This window comes from Muscardinus avellanarius (genome assembly GCF_963383645.1).
Source record: "Muscardinus avellanarius genome assembly, chromosome: 2".
Lineage (NCBI taxonomy): Eukaryota > Metazoa > Chordata > Mammalia > Rodentia > Gliridae > Muscardinus > Muscardinus avellanarius.
In genome coordinates, this window is record NC_137787.1 from 127,952,332 (window position 1) to 127,970,364 (window position 18,033).

The following is an 18,033-nucleotide window of genomic DNA, read 5'->3' on the forward strand; positions in this document are numbered from 1 at the left end:
TCCATCTTTGTAATCCAAACTGCTACAGATGGATACCATCTTGCACTTGAATCCACCTCTAGAGTGCATCCACCCCTTGGGAGTGGTGGCCACTGCATGTCTTCATTGTTCAAGACTCCACTGTTATTCCACCATGTTCACATACAAATAGCTAAGAACCAGGCCATCAGCTGTGTGGGGTTTTTTTTATGTGTGGCTCAAACCCACAACATAAATGTCCTATCCCCTAGGGAACTGTGGGCCTGCACAGAGAAAAAACCCATACATAATTATCAGCCCAAAATACCTGCACAGACTCAAGCCTAAAGCCTAGCCTCACAGCTAGCCAGCCAGTGCCCCACAGCATCTGTGGGCACCCACAAATAGCCCAATAGCTAGACAGATGGCAGCCTCATCCACAGCAAAACCGTACCACACCATCATAGTCACAAACACCCACAACCTGAGCCACTGACACAACCACAGATATCATTGACAAGGATGTAGAAACTTCAAAGAAATGTCATTACTGGATCCAAAAGACATTTACAAAACATTTAATCTAATTTTCATCTCAGCATATGGAATAATTTCAAGGACAGACTTCATATGTTAAGTTACTAAATAATGCTCAACAAAATTTTTTTAAATTGAAACTATATTATGTATCTTTTCTTACTACATGAAATGGAATAAAATTAGAAATCAACAAGAGGACCCATGGAAATTGTAAAAATACATGGAAATTAAACAGCAGGCTAAGTGACCTGAAGAAATGAAAGGAAGAAATTTAAAAATTATAAGGGGAAATTTTCATTTGTTCTTAAAACAAATTGAAATGAAAACACAATACACCAAAACCTATGGGAAACAACAAAAGAAATACTATGAATAAAACTTAGCAATGAAGGCCCATATCAAAGAAGTAAAAACACTTCAAACCATTTAACAATGCAACTCAAAGAATGAAAAAGCAAGAATAAATCAACTATCATGGAGATCAGTATAGAAGTTCTCAAAGATTAGCAATGGAATTAACAGAAAATCATTATGATAAAAATAATTAAAAAATCAGAGAAAAAAGTTGAGACTAAGAAAATATAAAAGCTCAACTACACAAAAAATTGCATTTTAAAAAAATATTAACAAAATTTACAGACTTTTAGCTAAGAGAAAAAAAGAGAAGAGATGACCCAAATAAATAAAATCAGAGAATGAAAAAGAAGACATTACAACTGATACTATAGAAGTACCTAAGGTCACTAGGAACTCTATAAATAATTTACAATAACCAACTGGAAAACCTAGAAAATGTAGAAACTCCTACACACATAAAACCTATCAATATTAAGCAATGAAGAAATAGAAACCTAGAGCCAGGCGTGGTGGCGCACGCTTGTAATCCCTGTGCTTGGGAGGCAAAGACAGGAGGATCGCACAGGTTCGAAGCCAGCCTCAGCTACTTACTTAGTGAGGCTCTCAGCAACTTAGTGAGACCCTGTTTCCAAATAAAACATAAAATAGGTCTGGGAATATAGCTCAGAGGTAGAAAGCCTCCTTTGGGTTCCCCCCAGTACCACTTAAAAAAAAAAAAAAAAAGAAAAGAAAGAAATAGAAACCTAAACAGACCAATAATGAGGAACAAAACTGAATTAGTAATAAAAAAAAAGAAGCCTACCAACAAAGTGCAGAACTGAATGGTTTCACTGCTGAATTCTACCACCCAATATTTAAAGAACTAACACCAAATCTTCTCAAACTATTTCCAAAAAATTGAAAGGAAGGAAATTCTTCTAAATTCATTCTACAAGACCAATATTGGTCTGGTACAAAAAACAGAGACATACAAAAAAGAAAATTATAGACCAGTATCCCTAATCAACACAGATGCAAGCATTCTTTTTTATTTACTTATTTTGTGTGTGTGTGAGGAAGGAAGGTATTGAAGATTGAACCCAGTGGCATTCTACCTCAGAACTACACCCCAACCCTACATTAATGTGGAAATAGGGTCTTGCTAGGTTGATGAGAGTCTCACTGCTTGCTGAGGCTGTCCTTGAATCTGTGATCTCAGCTTCCCAAGTACTGGAATTACAAGTATGCACCAGATACAAACATCCTTTACAAGATACTAACAAAACAAATCCAATATCCCATGATGTATAAAAGACTGTACAACATGATTAAGTGGAAATTATCCTAGGGATGCAAGGATAATTCAACATAAAAAAAATCAATAAACATTACTACATCATGTAAAAAGAATGAAGGACAAAAACCATATAATCATCTCAATAGATTCAGAAAAAGAATTTGATAAAATCTAACGTTCCTTCATGGTAAAAATTCTCAAAAGTTGGGTACAGAAAGAACATTTAAGGCCATACATGACAAGCCCTGAGCTAGTATGGTATGGAATAGGAAAAAATGGTATGTTCCTCGAAAATCTGGAACAAGACATGAAGTTTTGCCACTCTTATTCAACATAATACTAGAAGGCTTAACCAGAGCAATTATATAAGTAAGAGAAAAAATAAAGGTCAAATTGAAAAGTAGGAGGTCAAAACCTATCCCTGTTTTCAGATGACATGATCTTAAATAGAAAAATCTAAGACTCCATTGTTAGAACTGGTAAGTGAATTCAGTAATGCTGAAGGATACAATAACAACACACAATACTCAATGACATTTCTATATACCAATAACAAACTAGCTGGTAAATCAAGAAACCAATCCCATTTACAAAATCTATCAAAGAATTTTAAAAAAAACCTCAGAATAATGTTAACCAAGATGAAAGAACTTTGCAACAAAAACTATAAAACAATGATGAAAAAGTCACACACACACACACACACACACACACACACACACACACGGAAGGACATCATATGTTCATGGATTGGAACAATATTGTTAAAAGGAACATACTAACTAAAACAACCTAAAGATTCAGAACAATCTCTATCAAAATATCAATGGCATTCTTCACAGAACTAGAAAAAAATCCTAAATTAGCCAAAAATGAACAGAGCCAAAGCAGTCACAATATCTGACCTCAAAACTTACTACCACAGCACAGTAACAAAAACAGAATGGTAATGGCGTGAAAACAGGCACACAGACTAATAGAACAGAAAAGAGAATCTTGAAATAAATCCATGTATTTACAGTGAAACCATTTTCAGCAAAAGCAACAAGCACATACATTGGAGAAAGGACAGTCTCTTCAATAAATGGTGCTGAGAAAAGTGTACTTCCATATGCAGAAGAATGAAATTAGACCCCTACCTCTTACCATATACAAAAATTAACTTAAGATCTATCAAAGACTTAAATGTAAAGCCCCAAACCATGAAACTACCAAAAGAAACCTCAAAAAAAACTTCAAGACCTGGCAAAGATTTTTTTGGATTTGACCCCAAAAGCACTGGCAAAAATTGATAAAAATATTGATAAACAGGATTTTATCAAACTAAAAGGCTTCTACAGAGCAAAGAAACAATAAGAAGTTAAAGCTTATAGAACAAATTATTTTCCAACTATTTATCCAACAAGGAGTAATTATTCAGAATATATAAAGAACTCAAATAGCTTAATGTAAAACAAAACAAAAACACCCAATAATCCAATTGAAAATGTGAGCAAGTGATCTTAATAGACATCTCTCAAAAGATATAAAAATAAATATATTTTAAAATGTTCAAAATCACTGATTATGAGGGAAATTCAAATCAATCCCACAATAAGATATCATCTTAACCCAATCAGCCAAATGGTTATTATCAAAAAGACAAAAAATAATAATATAGATAATGAGAAACTCTGATACCCTGTTTGTGAGGATGTAAATTAGTTCAGCCACTATGGAAAACAGTATGGAGGCTCCTTACAAAGTTAGAAAAGGCTACCAAATGACCCAGCAATTCTAATACTGAGTACATTATTCAATGGAGATGAAATCAGTATACCAAGGATATATCTGCACTCCCACATTTATTGCAGCACTATTTTCAACAGCCAAAATATGGAATAAATCTAGATGTCCATCGATGAATAAAGAAAATGCATTATGTATATGTAAGAATATTATTCACCAGTAAAAAAAAGAACAAAATTTTGTCTTTTTTTTTTGGTGGTACTGGGGTTTCTGGAAACCCTTCTACCTCCGGGCTGCGCTCCCACACCTATTTTTATTTGGAAACAGGGTCTCTTAAAACAGAGAGGCTGGCTTCAAACCTGCGCGATCCTCCTGTCTCTGCCTCCCAAGCGTAGGGATTATAAGCATGCGCCACCACACCCAGCAAATCTTGTCATTTATGACAACAGATAAACTCTGAGGACATTACAGTAAGTAAATTAAGCCAGACACAAAAAGACAAATAGCACACCCTTTCATTTTTCTGTGGAAGCTAAAGGAGTTGATCTCATAGAAATAGGTAGAATAGTGGTTACCAGAGGCTGGAAGAGATATGAGAGGTTAGTCACCACATACAGCTAGATAGGAGACATAACTTTTAATGTTCCATAGTAGAGTAGTTATGTCTGACAATAACTAATTGTACATTAGATAGTAGAGAAGATCTAAATGTTTTGAACACAACGAAATGATAAATGTTTGAGGTTATGGATATGCCAATTATTTTGATCTTTAATACATGTATTAAAATATCACTTGGTATTGTATAAATATATATAAATATGTGCCCATTAAAAGTAAGAATATATACATTAAAGGAAAAAACAATCTACAACAAATGCAGTCTGGAAAAGTTTCCAAGTTGTAAGAGGCAATCAAAATGCCAAAAATTTTCTAAGTAGTCAGGTGAATAAAAAACCTTCACTCTTTTTGGCACATGAAGAGAGGAGGAGGTGTGAAGCAGGGAAACTGATCTTTCCAGCTAAGCCAAAAGGACAAAATAAGATCATTTTCATTTCATTCTACCAGTCAAAATAAAGAAAGGCTCTGTCTATGGCTAAGACCAAAAAAGTTTCAGGCAGGTTGAAAGCACACTTCAACTACTAATTCAAATCCAGTTGTTCTGGTGTATGCAAACCTCTTCTGACCTTTACAAACTGTTAAAACACAGTAAAAATCTACAATAAATGCCGGGAGTGGTGGCGCACGCTTGTAATCCCCGCACTTGGGAGGCGGAGACAGGAGGATCGCGCAGGTTCGAAGCCAGCCGCGCTGGCTTAGGAGACCCTGTTTCCAAAAATAAAATAGGTCTGGGAGTGTAGCCCGGAGATAGACCGGCTTCCAGGAACCCCAGTACCAAAAAAAAAAAAAAAAAAAAAAAATCTACAATAATACTGCCTTTCATTATCATGCAAGCAGCACTCTAATACCAAACCTATTTTGTTAAATTCTCACCTTCCATGGCCTTCTAATCCCTTTGAAAAAGTCAGGCATCCACATTGGAAGAACAACAGCTTCCCTGAGCAGCTTCTTTGCTTCTTCCAGATCTGCAATGTCGTCCCTTTTTAAGAACAATACAATGTCATAATGCTTATTCAGCAATGCCTTCATGGGCAAAACTAATTCTTTCAAATTTTCTTATTTATAAAATTCTTATATTATGATTACCCTAATTCTTACTGCATAAAATAACTGTGAAAACATATTGTAGTTATTAATTAGGACATGTAATACAATTAATGACCACTGTCAGTTATGTTAACATCAACTTAACATATAAAATATCCCTGGCTATATTCTGACAGAAGTGTCCATCAATTCTATATACTCATAGTTCAGATGAAGACATAATCAGAAGATTAATGCACAGCAAGATAAGGCTCATACCAAGCTTACTTGTGACCTGTTTTCTCCTCTACTTTAATTCAACAATTTAATAGACTCTAACCAGTGAATGCTAGGATTCCTGGATACAATGTCTCTCTCAAGGGCTTCCACCAGATCCTTATCATATCCAGCAACATCAAATTTTGGAATTTCACCATCACTTGCACCGTCTTGGATGTTTTTCCTTCCCTGGAGACAAATACATTAAAAAAAAAAAAGTTCTGGTCACAATAACAGGATAATTTTAAATAACATCACTAAGTTTTCAAAATGTTATAATCATTTTTTTGTATATGTGTGTGATAATGCAGTTTGAATCCAGAGATGTTCTACCAGTAGGCTACATCTCCAGCCCTTTTTATTGTCTATTATGAGACAGAATCTAGCGAAGTTGCTGAGGCTGACCTTGAATTTGTGATCCTCCTGCCTCAGCCTCCTGAGTAGCTGGAATTATGGGTATACACCACCACACACAGCAATAATCATTTGTAATTGTTTGCTCAAAATTTTAAATATAATTTTATGATTGCTCAAATATCATCCTCCCCTATTTAATTTACCAGAATTAGTAAACTGGGCAAATTTATTATAAATATGTTCAAATCTACATTCTTGGGGGATAGTTGCAGGTAAAACATAAATGATCCTTGTTAGATTACTAAAGACTTGGAATTGAATTGATGAATTCCACTGAGTTGATGGTTGCAGAGGAATTCTGCAACCATCTAGAAAATAACTAGAATATTATTTTCACTGCTAGAAAATAACTAGAATATTAGTATATAAGAAAAAAGCAAAGTTACTGAGAACCTACTACATAGCAGAAAATTGCACACACATTTATTTCATTTAATACAACAGCCTCGCAAGGTACAAAATATTTTTCTTTTTTTTTTTTTTTTTTTGGTAGATAAAGAAACTGGGGCCAGGCATGGTGGCACATGCTTACCAGCATTTGAGAGGCTGAGACAGGAGGACTGAAGTTTGTCAAAAGCCTCAGCTACTACTTAGTGAAGCCCTTTGCAACTCATTGAGACCCTGTTTTAAAATAAAGAATAAAAAAAAAAATAGGACTGGGGGTATAGCTTGGAGGCAGAATGCCCTTATACCATCCCCATTACCACAGAAAGAAAGAAAGAAAGAAAGAAAGAAAGAAAGAAAGAAAGAAAGAAAGAGAAAGAAAGAAAGAAAGAGAAAGAAGAGGAAGGAAGGAGGGAGGGAGGGAGGGAAGGAGGGAGGGAAAAGAAAGAAAAGGGATGTCACAAAGGCGAAGTAACTGAAATTCACTAGTAAATGTCAGGGTAGAGATTGTATCTCAGGTCCTCTGGCCTCTTCCCTAAGGCCACAGCATTCCACAAAATCAGACCATTTCACGCCTTGCTGAGCTGCTTCATGCTTAAGCACAGTTGCAGATGGCAGAACTATTAAATTCTCCAAAGCATCCAAAACAGAGACTGCATATGAAGAAAGACAGGACTCTGCCCTTACTGAGCCTCTTCCCTTTGCCATAGTAACCCTCATGATTCAGGGCTTTTTCTAGTAAGGTCTTTGGCCACAATATAAAGTCATTGTAATGACAATGGTAAAACAACCTAAACAACCTAAAGATTATTAAAGCAATATATATGCTTTATACCAAATTCTTCCTTTATATGTAGGAAACTCAATATACATATACACATATATATGCACTATTGTTTCTAGCTATGGGATTCTTCTAAGATTTACTTAGCTTTGAAGAAATTTAAATGAAATCCTCTGATTTGCTAGAGGTAGTTCAAATACAGAACTACATTAGCAGGATGAACCAAGTACCTCCCCAAACCTTCAGCCTCACTTTTACAATCTCCTACACTTCCAACTAAAAAAGAACAGAAGAACAGGAAAGGATGGATTTCTTTGAGCCTCCTTCTGAGATAAATGAAAGGCACAAGTGCTGTGGGGGGACGAAATGGCTCCCTTTGGCAGATGTGTCTGTTATTTTAGCTACTAGGTAAATGACCAAACAGTATTCTAGTGCCTTTGCCCCCAAAATAAACAACTAATCTGGGCAGTATGGCAGTAGTATTAAGCTAAATTTTGAGGATTCTTGTATCAGATGGCATATATCAATATTCATACTAGTAAGATTCATACTGGTAATAAATTTCTGGCATGCCTACAAAACAAACATAACATCAACAAATTTAAAATAAGCTCCACCTAGAATCACATTTTATATATGGAAAGGCCAAGGCTTTAGGCCACTGAGAATTATTCTGTAATTTTAGAGTTATTCTAGAAATAAATAAACAATCATATAACAGAAATGTACAGACCTGAGGCCTAATAAGTCTTCATAAGGCACAGTAACTTGATGCTTATCAAGTTAAAGATAAAACCCCATTTTCATATGAATGTCTTAGTGGCAGGAAAGACTTAATACTGTACAGGAAAGAAAAACTGCATCTCTATCTGAGGGTGATGGTACCACAGAACAGTCAATCTGAACATCTATTTATGCAACACATTCTATTATATACTGGGCTTAGAGCAGTGAATGAAACACATTACCTGCCCTCAGAAAGCAACAAGTAAACAATATAAAAGAAATTGGAGAGATGGGCAGAAGTGAGTTTGAGTTGTGTATTACATGCATGGCAGTAACACAGTACGACTTAACTTTTAGATGACCCTTCTAGCTACTGTATGGAAAAAGAATGGGGCAGAAGAGGAAGGAGGAGAATCAAAGAACTAAAAGATTCTCATTACACACAAGAGGAAACATAGGTATAATTTCCACTAAATAATATGCCTGAGAATACAAAGTTTCTCAATTGTAGAGATGAGAAACTAATACTAAGTACGCTAAAGAAGATTTAAAAAAAAAAAACTTTTTCAAACCAAACTGGTGAGGCAATTAAAAAACAGACTTAGGAAAATTAGAATTTAAAAAATCAACTTCGAGCTGGGTATGGTGGTGCATGCTTATAATCTCAGTACCTAACAGGCTGAGACAAGAGGATACCAGGTTCACAGCCAGCCTCAGCAACCTAGTAAATCTCTCCACAACTTAGTGAGACCTGTTTCAAAATTAAAAATTAAAAAACAGGGCTGGGAGATGCAGCTCAGAGGTAGAATGCCCCTGGGTTCAATCCCTAACACCAAAAATTTTTTTTCATTACATCGAGAAATCAGTAAAGTAGGTGACAATTATCCTCATAAATACTTACATAAGTTAGAATAGGGCTATTAAACATAACTGTGGCATCAATTTCCCAGCTAATTATTAGTAATAACTAAAATATGCTAGTTTTCAAACAATGAAGCTAATCTCACACTGATGTTATTACTTATACATAACCCAGTCTGCAATGTCTCTGAATGATCTTGGAGTTCTTTCCAGATTCTTACACTAGCTGAGTACAGTCTGCATCAGCAAGAGTTTGAGATTGAGCATGAAGGCTGATATATCTTTTCTCTTGGAAAAAAAAAATTCTTGCTTTTTCTAATGTCAAAATTGCCCATATCCAGAAAGCTTTGTTAAGGATATTTTATTAGTGTTGGCTAATCATTCTTTTTGAGGAAAGTGAGGCTTGAAACGACTAACCAACTTGGCACAAAATACAAATCATGGGTTTTGCATTTTATAGCCTCTTGTATTGGCAGGTAAAGTGAAACATGGCCAGCTACTAGCTCTGGGTTTGCATTTTGAGGAAAATGATGACAAACTAATTCTATCCAGGGAAGAATGACCAGGGTGATAAAGTGCTCAAAAACCATGCCATATGGAAGAGGGCCAAGGATCCAGAGATGTTTAAGCTGAAGAAAACATTAATGGAGCAACACAACCAACTAGCCTGCTCTCTGTTACTCAAAGGAAAGAACCACAGCTGATATAAAGTAACAAAAGAGATTTCATATCAGCAAAAGAATTTTTCTAACAATGATTTTGCCCAACAAAGGAGTCAGCTCTCTAGGCAGTGAGCTGCCTGACATCAGGATTACTGTTTAATCAGTAATAAAAAAAAAAAAAACCACTGGCCCACAGTCAAGAGGATGTCTAAGCTGAATCATAGCTGACCTTAGGTTTTTTCTACTGTCTCTCCCATTTGTCCAACAGATACTAAGGCCGAAATACAAAAGACAAATACAAAATTTCTTATATTATTTTTAAAAAGTGATTTTGTGTTCTCTTTCACATTGTTTAGCCTCCCCACCACCAACAACACTTCCATGTTAAATTAATATATTGCTTACTGTGTGGTAGGCACTCTTTTACATAACTTGATATATACTAACTCACTCGTTCATCCTAAACTCTTATGATGGGGTAGGTTCTCTTATTAATGAGGTAGGTTCTCTTATTAACAAGGAAACTGAAGAACAGAGAGGGTAAGTAAATTGCCCAAGGACACACACTTGGTCCTAGGCAATTTAGCTCCAGGACCAATACTTTCAACTATTTGGTACCCTGCTGTACAACACTGGGTTACTCCTACCCTAATGTGAAAAGCAAACACAAAAAGCCAAACCAGGTCTCTAAATTACACCACATCTTAAGATTATTATTTTAAAAAGTGAAGTAGGTTCTTAAGTGTAAAATAGTTCTAATTTTGTTGCCATGCCGTGCATTGGGATGTTAATACAAAATGCATTTAGGTCGAAATAATGGATCCATAGCATTCTGCATAGTTACTAATACACCTGACTTGGCAACAATACTTACAAGTACTCATCATGTGCCAGGCAGTATTCTAGGCACAGGGAATACAGCAATGAACAAACAGAAAACTCTGAGGAACAGAACTGCAATACAAACCCCTCAAGCTGAGAGTGGACTTGACCAGTTCCAGGAACAGAAAGGAGGAAGGAAAGCAGGCCAAAGATAACATACCAGACCAGTCGTCGGGTCTTGTGGACCATGATCAGGATTCTGTCTTTTAATCTACAATGTGAAACCACTGGAAGGTTTTGAGCAAAGGAGGTACATACTCTGACCTCTGTGTAATAGGAACTTCCTGGCTACTGTGCTACAACCAGACTGAGGCAGTGTTTTCTCCTGTCCTACAAACCAGCTGGCCTGAGTGGTAGACTCTGGGAAAGAGGAAAACATTTAAATACAGCTACTAAGATCTCACATTAAACCAGGTGTGGTGGGATTACACTTGTAATCCCAGTACTTTGGAGGCTGAGACAGGAGGATTGCAGGTTTGCAGCAAGCCTCAGCAACTTGTGAGGCCCTCCACAACTTAGTGAGATCCTGTTTCAAAATAAAGAATAAAATGTGGCTGAGGATGTAGCTCAGATAGAATGCTCCTGGGTTTAATCCCCAGGAGACACACACACACACACACACACACACACACACACACACCTTACATTTTATATTACTACATACAGAATACTCATTTAAACAGAGTTCATTAACTCCTAGAAAAATAGTCCTAAAAGTGAGAGATTAGTTCAACAAGGATACACAAATTCTAAAATCAAGAAGTAAAGAATGCTCACTGGACAAAGTTAAAATACAGTAAAACCATTCTAAGGAAAATATATTGAGTGGTCTTTTGAATAGGGGTTAAAATACTTGGACATAAATCCTACTTCCTATAACCTAAGAACCCATCCCCTTTCAAAAACTAAGCTGACACTTTAGAGGAAAAGAAAATCAACAGTGGGTAAAAACAAGACAAATTAACACCAGCTTCTACAAACAGGTCTGAATTTCAAATTATAAGTTCAACCAAAGGATTGTTTAGATATAAAAACTGCTTTACTATAATCTAGTATAATAAAGTTTTGAAAACAACACTATAAATTAGCTGCTGTAAGATTTAAAAAATTGTGAAGTTATTGAATATCCAAAGTCCAAAATAAAGTATTTTTTAAAAACAAGTGATTAGTAATTCAAATAGCTAATAAACATATGAAGGAGTTTATAATAACATAAGCTGTAAGGTACTGAATGCACAATACACAGTAAATATTCTGGTAACATCAAGTTTTTACATCTAAAAAGACTAGCAATAGCAAATATTGCCAAGTATATGGAGCATTTTTCCTGTCCTACTCTGCAGGTAAGAATGGAAACTTGTGTCACAACTTTGAAAAACTACTTGTTGTTATCTTCTAAAGTTTTACTTACAAATATCCTATCACTCAACAATTCCACTCCTAAGTACACTAGAAAAATGCACTAGAAATGCAGTGTGTGTGTGTGTGTGTGTGTGTGTGTGTGTGTGTGTGTAAGAATAAAACTATTTACTTTTTTTTTTTTGGGTGGTACTGGGGTTCCTGGAAGCCCTTCTACCTCGGGGCTACACTCCCAGACCTATTTATATTTTTTATTTGGAAACAGGGTCTCTTAAGCCAGCGCGGCTGGCTTCAAACCTGAGTGATCCTCCTGTCTCCGCCTCCCAAGTGCGGGGATTATAAGCGTGCGCCACCATGCCCAAGAGAATAAAACTATTTAAAGTAGCATTACTCCTAAAAGTTCTAAACTAAAAGTAATCCAAATATCCATTAATAAGGAAACTGATTTAATTGCATATAGACTGTATAATAATGAAAATAAACCACAATATCTGCAATAGTATGAAAGAATCTCACATATCGAGCAAAAAAATACAGACAAAAAAGAATACTTAACTGTACCTGAAGTTTCCTATGAGGTATAACTAATTCATGCCACCAGAAATCCTCTTTCCTAAAAGAAAGAGGAAAGTGGCAGCAATTGGGAGGATCATGACCCCGGTTTCTGGGTTACAAAGTGTTCCACTGCTTGACCCCAAAGGTTACGCGTATGATGTGTTACTTATAAGAGTAACATCCAGTGCCATGCTGAAGCTGTTTCTTATTGGTTTGTGAGGGGCAATTACTAAATTCCCAGGGGCTGGGGATGATGCTCAGTGATAAGAGTATTTGCCTGGTATACATGAAGCCCTGGGTTGAATTCCCAGCACCATAAAAATAAATTAAGTCAGAAATTTTGTGAGCCAGCTGTGAAACATTGCCACTAGTAAAAATTAAATTCCACAAACTTAGGAAAGGCAATATTCCAAACTTCTCACTTCCTAATTACTTTCGTATGGTCTATGCTCTGGAGGCTGCTTAAGTCTACTTGTCTTCTTGGTGGAAACACCAAATGAAAGGGGCTGCCCAGCCCAACTAGAATGGGTTCACTGGCATCATGATGAAACCTTATCAAAATCAGATCATTGGCCGGGCGTGGTGGCGCACGCTTGTAATCCCCGCGCTTGGGAGGCGGAGACAGGAGGATCGCGCAAGTTTGAAGCCAGCCGTGCACTGGCTTAGGAGACCCTGTTTCCAAAATGAAAATGTAAAAATAGGTCTGGGAGTGTAGCCCCGAGGTAGAAGGGCTTCCAGGAACCCCAGTACCACCAAAAAAAAAAAAAAAAAATCAGATCATTGGCATCACGTTGAAACCTCTCACAGTCTAGAAATCAGCAAATGCTACAATTAAGGCTGCTTTATTGTTTGTTGACTGTCTAGACTAAAGAAAGCAATGAGAGAAATCTTATTATTGCAGATTATACTTAAAAGTGTCATTTCTACTGTTATATTATAAAGAACATAAAAAAATTCTTCCACTTTGTGAAAATTAACCAATTCATCAAAGCTGCAAAAGTCATTGGTAAATTAGTGAAATTCCACCATACGTTTTTCCTGTTTCACTACCATCTTACTAACTGATGAAACTACATTATCAACTAACATTCATGTCAGCACTACAATTCCCCATCAAATACAGGCACAAGTCAGGTACAAATCTAAGAAGTGAGTCAAATCAGCAAAAGCATTCTATGAGAGTCCACTGGCTCAATGGAATTTATAAGAAAAAGTATTGGACATTTTATTACTTATAAGTTACGTGCTATGATTCTTCTAACAGTCAGATTTATATAACACACTCATGTGTGAATGTGAATATGTGTGTAAACACATATTTTCCCCCAGAAAAGTAGTTATTAAATGTAAACTAGCATACCACTGGTTAGATGATCATCATTCATCAAATGGTATCCTTATAATTTATATATTTTCCTTCAATAAAAAGTTTTTTAATTTAGTTAACTATATAATCATCAATCAATAGCTCTCTCAAAAGAACACCCTAGTCTGCAACATCTCTCCATATTTTACTCATGAGGAGGAAAGCATTTATAAATAGCCATTTGTTATATATAGTACACTGAAACAATTTCATTAAACTTAATAACTTAAAATGAATTCAGTGAATTTACCTTGCATTCATCTGAACTTTATCTAAAAGCATAGCTAGCTTCAATCATGAGATTATAACAGAAGCACTGCTCATTTCACTATAATTAGCAGGTCTATATCTTAATAATACTTGAGAATCATAGTTTTGTGAATTAAACTTATTTTTATTATAAGATACTTCTGCAGGTGTCGTAGTCTATCCTCTTTAAATAAAAAAAGTATTAGTGAGTTCTATGTGAATTTCTACACTAACTCTAAACTTAAATGGTAAAATAATAATAAATCCAATTTTCCTAGGTGCTATGGTATAAATGTCTATGTCCCTCCAAAATTCATGTTAAAATCTAGTTCTCAATTTTCTGCCATTAAGAGGTGGGGACTTTTTTTTTTTTTTGGTGGTGGTACTGGGGATGGAACCCTTCTACCTCCAGGCTACACTCCCAAATCTATTTTATATTTTATTTGGAAACAGGGTCTCTTAAGCCAGCAAGGCTAGCTTTGAACCTGGGAACCTCCTGTCTCCACCTCCCAAGGGCGGGGATTACAAGCATGTGCCACCAAGCCCGGCAAGAGGTGGGGACTTTTTGAAGGTGATTCAGTCTGGGGAGTTCTACTACCCTGATGAATGGGATTAGTATCCTTATTTAAAAAAATGCCTGCGTGAGATTAATGGACCCTTCCACCACTTAAGGACACATAGAGGGTGCCATCTATGAGGAACAGGCCCTGAATTTGCTGTCTTCTTAATCTTAAACTTCCTAGCTTCTAGAACCACGAGCAGTAAATTTCTATTGTTTATAATTGTCCAATATTTTGTTAGAATAGCCCAAAAAGACTAATAATTGTCCAGTGTTTTGTTAGAATAGGCTGAAAAGACTAATAATTGTCCCGTATTTTGTTAGAATAGCCGGAAAAGACTAAGATATCAGATACATTAAATTAGAATGAAAAACATTACTTGAAGGTTAATATGTTCATCGAACTCTCTTCTCAACAATAAGAACATAGTCAACCTGAGGCTAGGATCCATTCCTTATTAGTTTCTATGTCTAGCACCTAGGGGTGTGACTGACACAAAGTACACACTTAATAAAAATGTGTTAAATAAAATAAATAGGGTATAAAGTGGCCTCACAGATATGCCTGTAAAACCTCAGGGGGAAAAATAATAAAGCCTCATGAACAGATCACTACACTAATTGTTTATCTTTTTAAAAAAAAAAAAAAAACCAGCATCTTAAGCTTGGACCTAAGCTGAAATCTGTCAGCAATTTTTAAAAAAAGAAAGAAGAAAAGAATATAATCACTCTCAGAAAATGAACTGGTACTCTTATAGGAAAGAAATATTCATTATTTCTTTATAAACAAAATAATAAGCATTTTCAAATAAAAGGCTATATCACATAATAATTAAAAGCTCAGGCACTAAAGTCAGAATTCAAACCATAGTTCTACCAACTATCTGTAGTTAAGAATTCAGTGCCTCAACTTCTTACTACATTAAACAAAAAATAATGCTGAGCTCACAGCTGAGTATAGGGATCAAATAAACCAAAGGAAGTAAAACACTTCAAATAGGACCTTTTTGTAGAGAACTTAAAAAAACAAGTACTCAAGAATAAGTAACATTTGCTACCAAATTAAAAATCCAAATACACTAGAGACCTTGGGCCAGATACATAATTTCTACCATCTTCACTTTTATTTTTACATCCATAAAGTAACTGTTTGGAGTATAGCAGTAGATTTCAAAATTCTGACTACTGCCAGGCGTGGTGGCACACGCTTGTAATCCCGTGCTTGGGAGGCTGAGACAGGAGGATCCCACAGGTTCAAAGCCAGTCTCAGCTACTTAGTGAGGCTCTTAGCAACTTACTGAGACCCTGTTTCCAAATAAAATATAAAATAGGTCTGGGAGTATAGCCCGGAGGTAGAAAGCCTCTGGGTTCCACCCCCAGTACCACCAAATAAAAAAACAAAAACAAAAAATTCTGACCATGGAACAAAGTATATTTTAGGTCATGAACTAGTATACAAAGATGTGTGTTTATATAATCAAATTTTATATACTCTTATAACTAATTTTTTCTCAAAATACTACTGTTTTTATTATGGGCAATGAACTCTGAGTGTGTGTGTGTGTGTGTGTGTGTGTGTGTGTGTGTGTGTGTGTGTGTGTGTTACTAGGGACTGAACCCAAGGGCATTCTACGTCTGAGCTACATTCCCAAACCAATTTTATTGTTTACTTTGAAACAGGGTCTCACTAAATTGGGGAGGGTTTTATGTTTCTGAGGCTGGCCATGAACCTGCAATCCTCCTGTCTCAGTCTTCCAATTACTGAGATTATACCAGGCCTGATGAACCCTGAATTTTCTAGTTCATACTACCTGAATTTTTTTTAGAAAGCTGGCTGTAACCACCAAAGCTGTTCTTTAAGAAAATAAATAAAACAGGGACAATATCTAGTATTCTAATGAATATTTGAATAGTTATAATAATCAGACCTGAACCAAGTACACGTCTCAATTTTTTTTTTTTTTTTTTTTTTTTTTTTTTTTTTTGGTACTGGGGTTCCTGGAAGCCCTTGTACCTCCGGGCTACACACCCAGACCTATTTTTTATATATATTTTTTAATTTGGAAACAGGATCTCTTAAGCCAGTGCAGCTGGCTTCGAACCTGCAAGATCCTCCTGTGTCCGCCTCCCAAGCGCAGGGATTACAAGCATGCAGCACCACACCCGGCATACGTCTCAAATTCTAATGAAGTTTCTACGAGTTTGTTTTTTAAATCTATAGCCCCTTTAATTTCCACTGTGACTCAGAAAATCTCCTTTATCTCCAAACAACTCAAAAGTTCACCCCCAGCCCTATTTCTTATTATTTATTTATTTTGCAGGTCTGGGGATGGAACCCAGGGGCATTTGACCTCCGAGCTACACCCCCTGCTCTATTTTTTTTTATTCTTTATTTTGAAACCAGGTCTCACTGAGTTGCAGAGGGCCTCACTAAGTACCTGAGGCTGGCCACAAACCTGCAATCTCCTATCTCAGTCTCCCAATCCTGGGATTCCAAGTGTGTGCCAGCTCAAGAGTTCTTTTAAAAAAATAAACAGCTTACTTTCACAAACTCCACCATAATCAAGATATAGGTCCTTTTTCACTCACAACAATGTAATAACAGATATTTAAATATATCAATTCCATTGAGACATATTGAGGTCATTGTACTTTTCATAATATCTATGCATTTTAGTCATATTATAAAAGCATGGTAACATGAGATACGATTTTTTTCTTCTTTTGTGCATGCAAAAGGCTCTCAGGGATTTCCTATGAGTTCTTGTTCATAAACCCCATAGGTTGTTTATTAACCCACTTGATCTTTTTGTTCTTTTTGTCATGAATTAATATCAAGATCTATAGATTAAAGACCTAATTGTTTCCCCCTTTTAAAATCAGTATCTGGCCAGGTGTGGTGGTGCACGCTTGTACTCCCCATGCTTGGGAGGCAGAAACAGGAGGATTGCGCAGGTTCGGAGCCAGCCTCCCTGGCTTAAGAGACCCTGTTTCCAAATAAAAAATATAAAAATAGGTCTGGGAGTGTAGCCAGAGGTAGAAGGATTCTATCCCCAGTACCACCAAAAAAAAAAAAAAAAAGTTATTTTCTATAATTTGTTAGCAAGAGACAACAGGATATTCAAGTATTAGATATAGTAATCTTTAAGGTTCCTTCTGATCCTGAAATTCTATGCTTCTATAACATTATATAGCATATATTCTATGACTCCATAACCTTATAGAACTATCCAGAACACAACATACTGTTTTAATTTTTATGCGTGTACACAGATTTAGAAAAAGAAAATGTGTGTTGATGAGGGTAAAGTTTATGAAAGTAAGCTAGCTGAAAAAGTTTCAAAGATTGATTTAAATGTATGGCTATCATCTGAAAGAATATCTTTAATGACTTAGCTGGGCTCCCTCCTTACTATTTACATCACTATGTCTTTTCAAGTGGCT

The 18,033-nt window shown here is 35.9% G+C and overlaps 1 protein-coding gene across 1 annotated transcript in view; it reads right to left on the minus strand.

Moving 5' to 3' along the window:
• Positions 1 to 18,033, minus strand: part of KATNAL1 (katanin catalytic subunit A1 like 1) — a gene marked incomplete at both ends in the record, with an annotated part of 102,420 nt that overhangs the window by 53,421 nt on the left and 30,966 nt on the right. The window contains 2 exons of the mRNA XM_080689792.1: positions 5,354 to 5,459; positions 5,847 to 5,974. Coding sequence (XP_080545918.1) covers positions 5,354 to 5,459; positions 5,847 to 5,974 — 234 coding nt within the window. The remainder of the gene's footprint in view (positions 1 to 5,353; positions 5,460 to 5,846; positions 5,975 to 18,033) is intronic.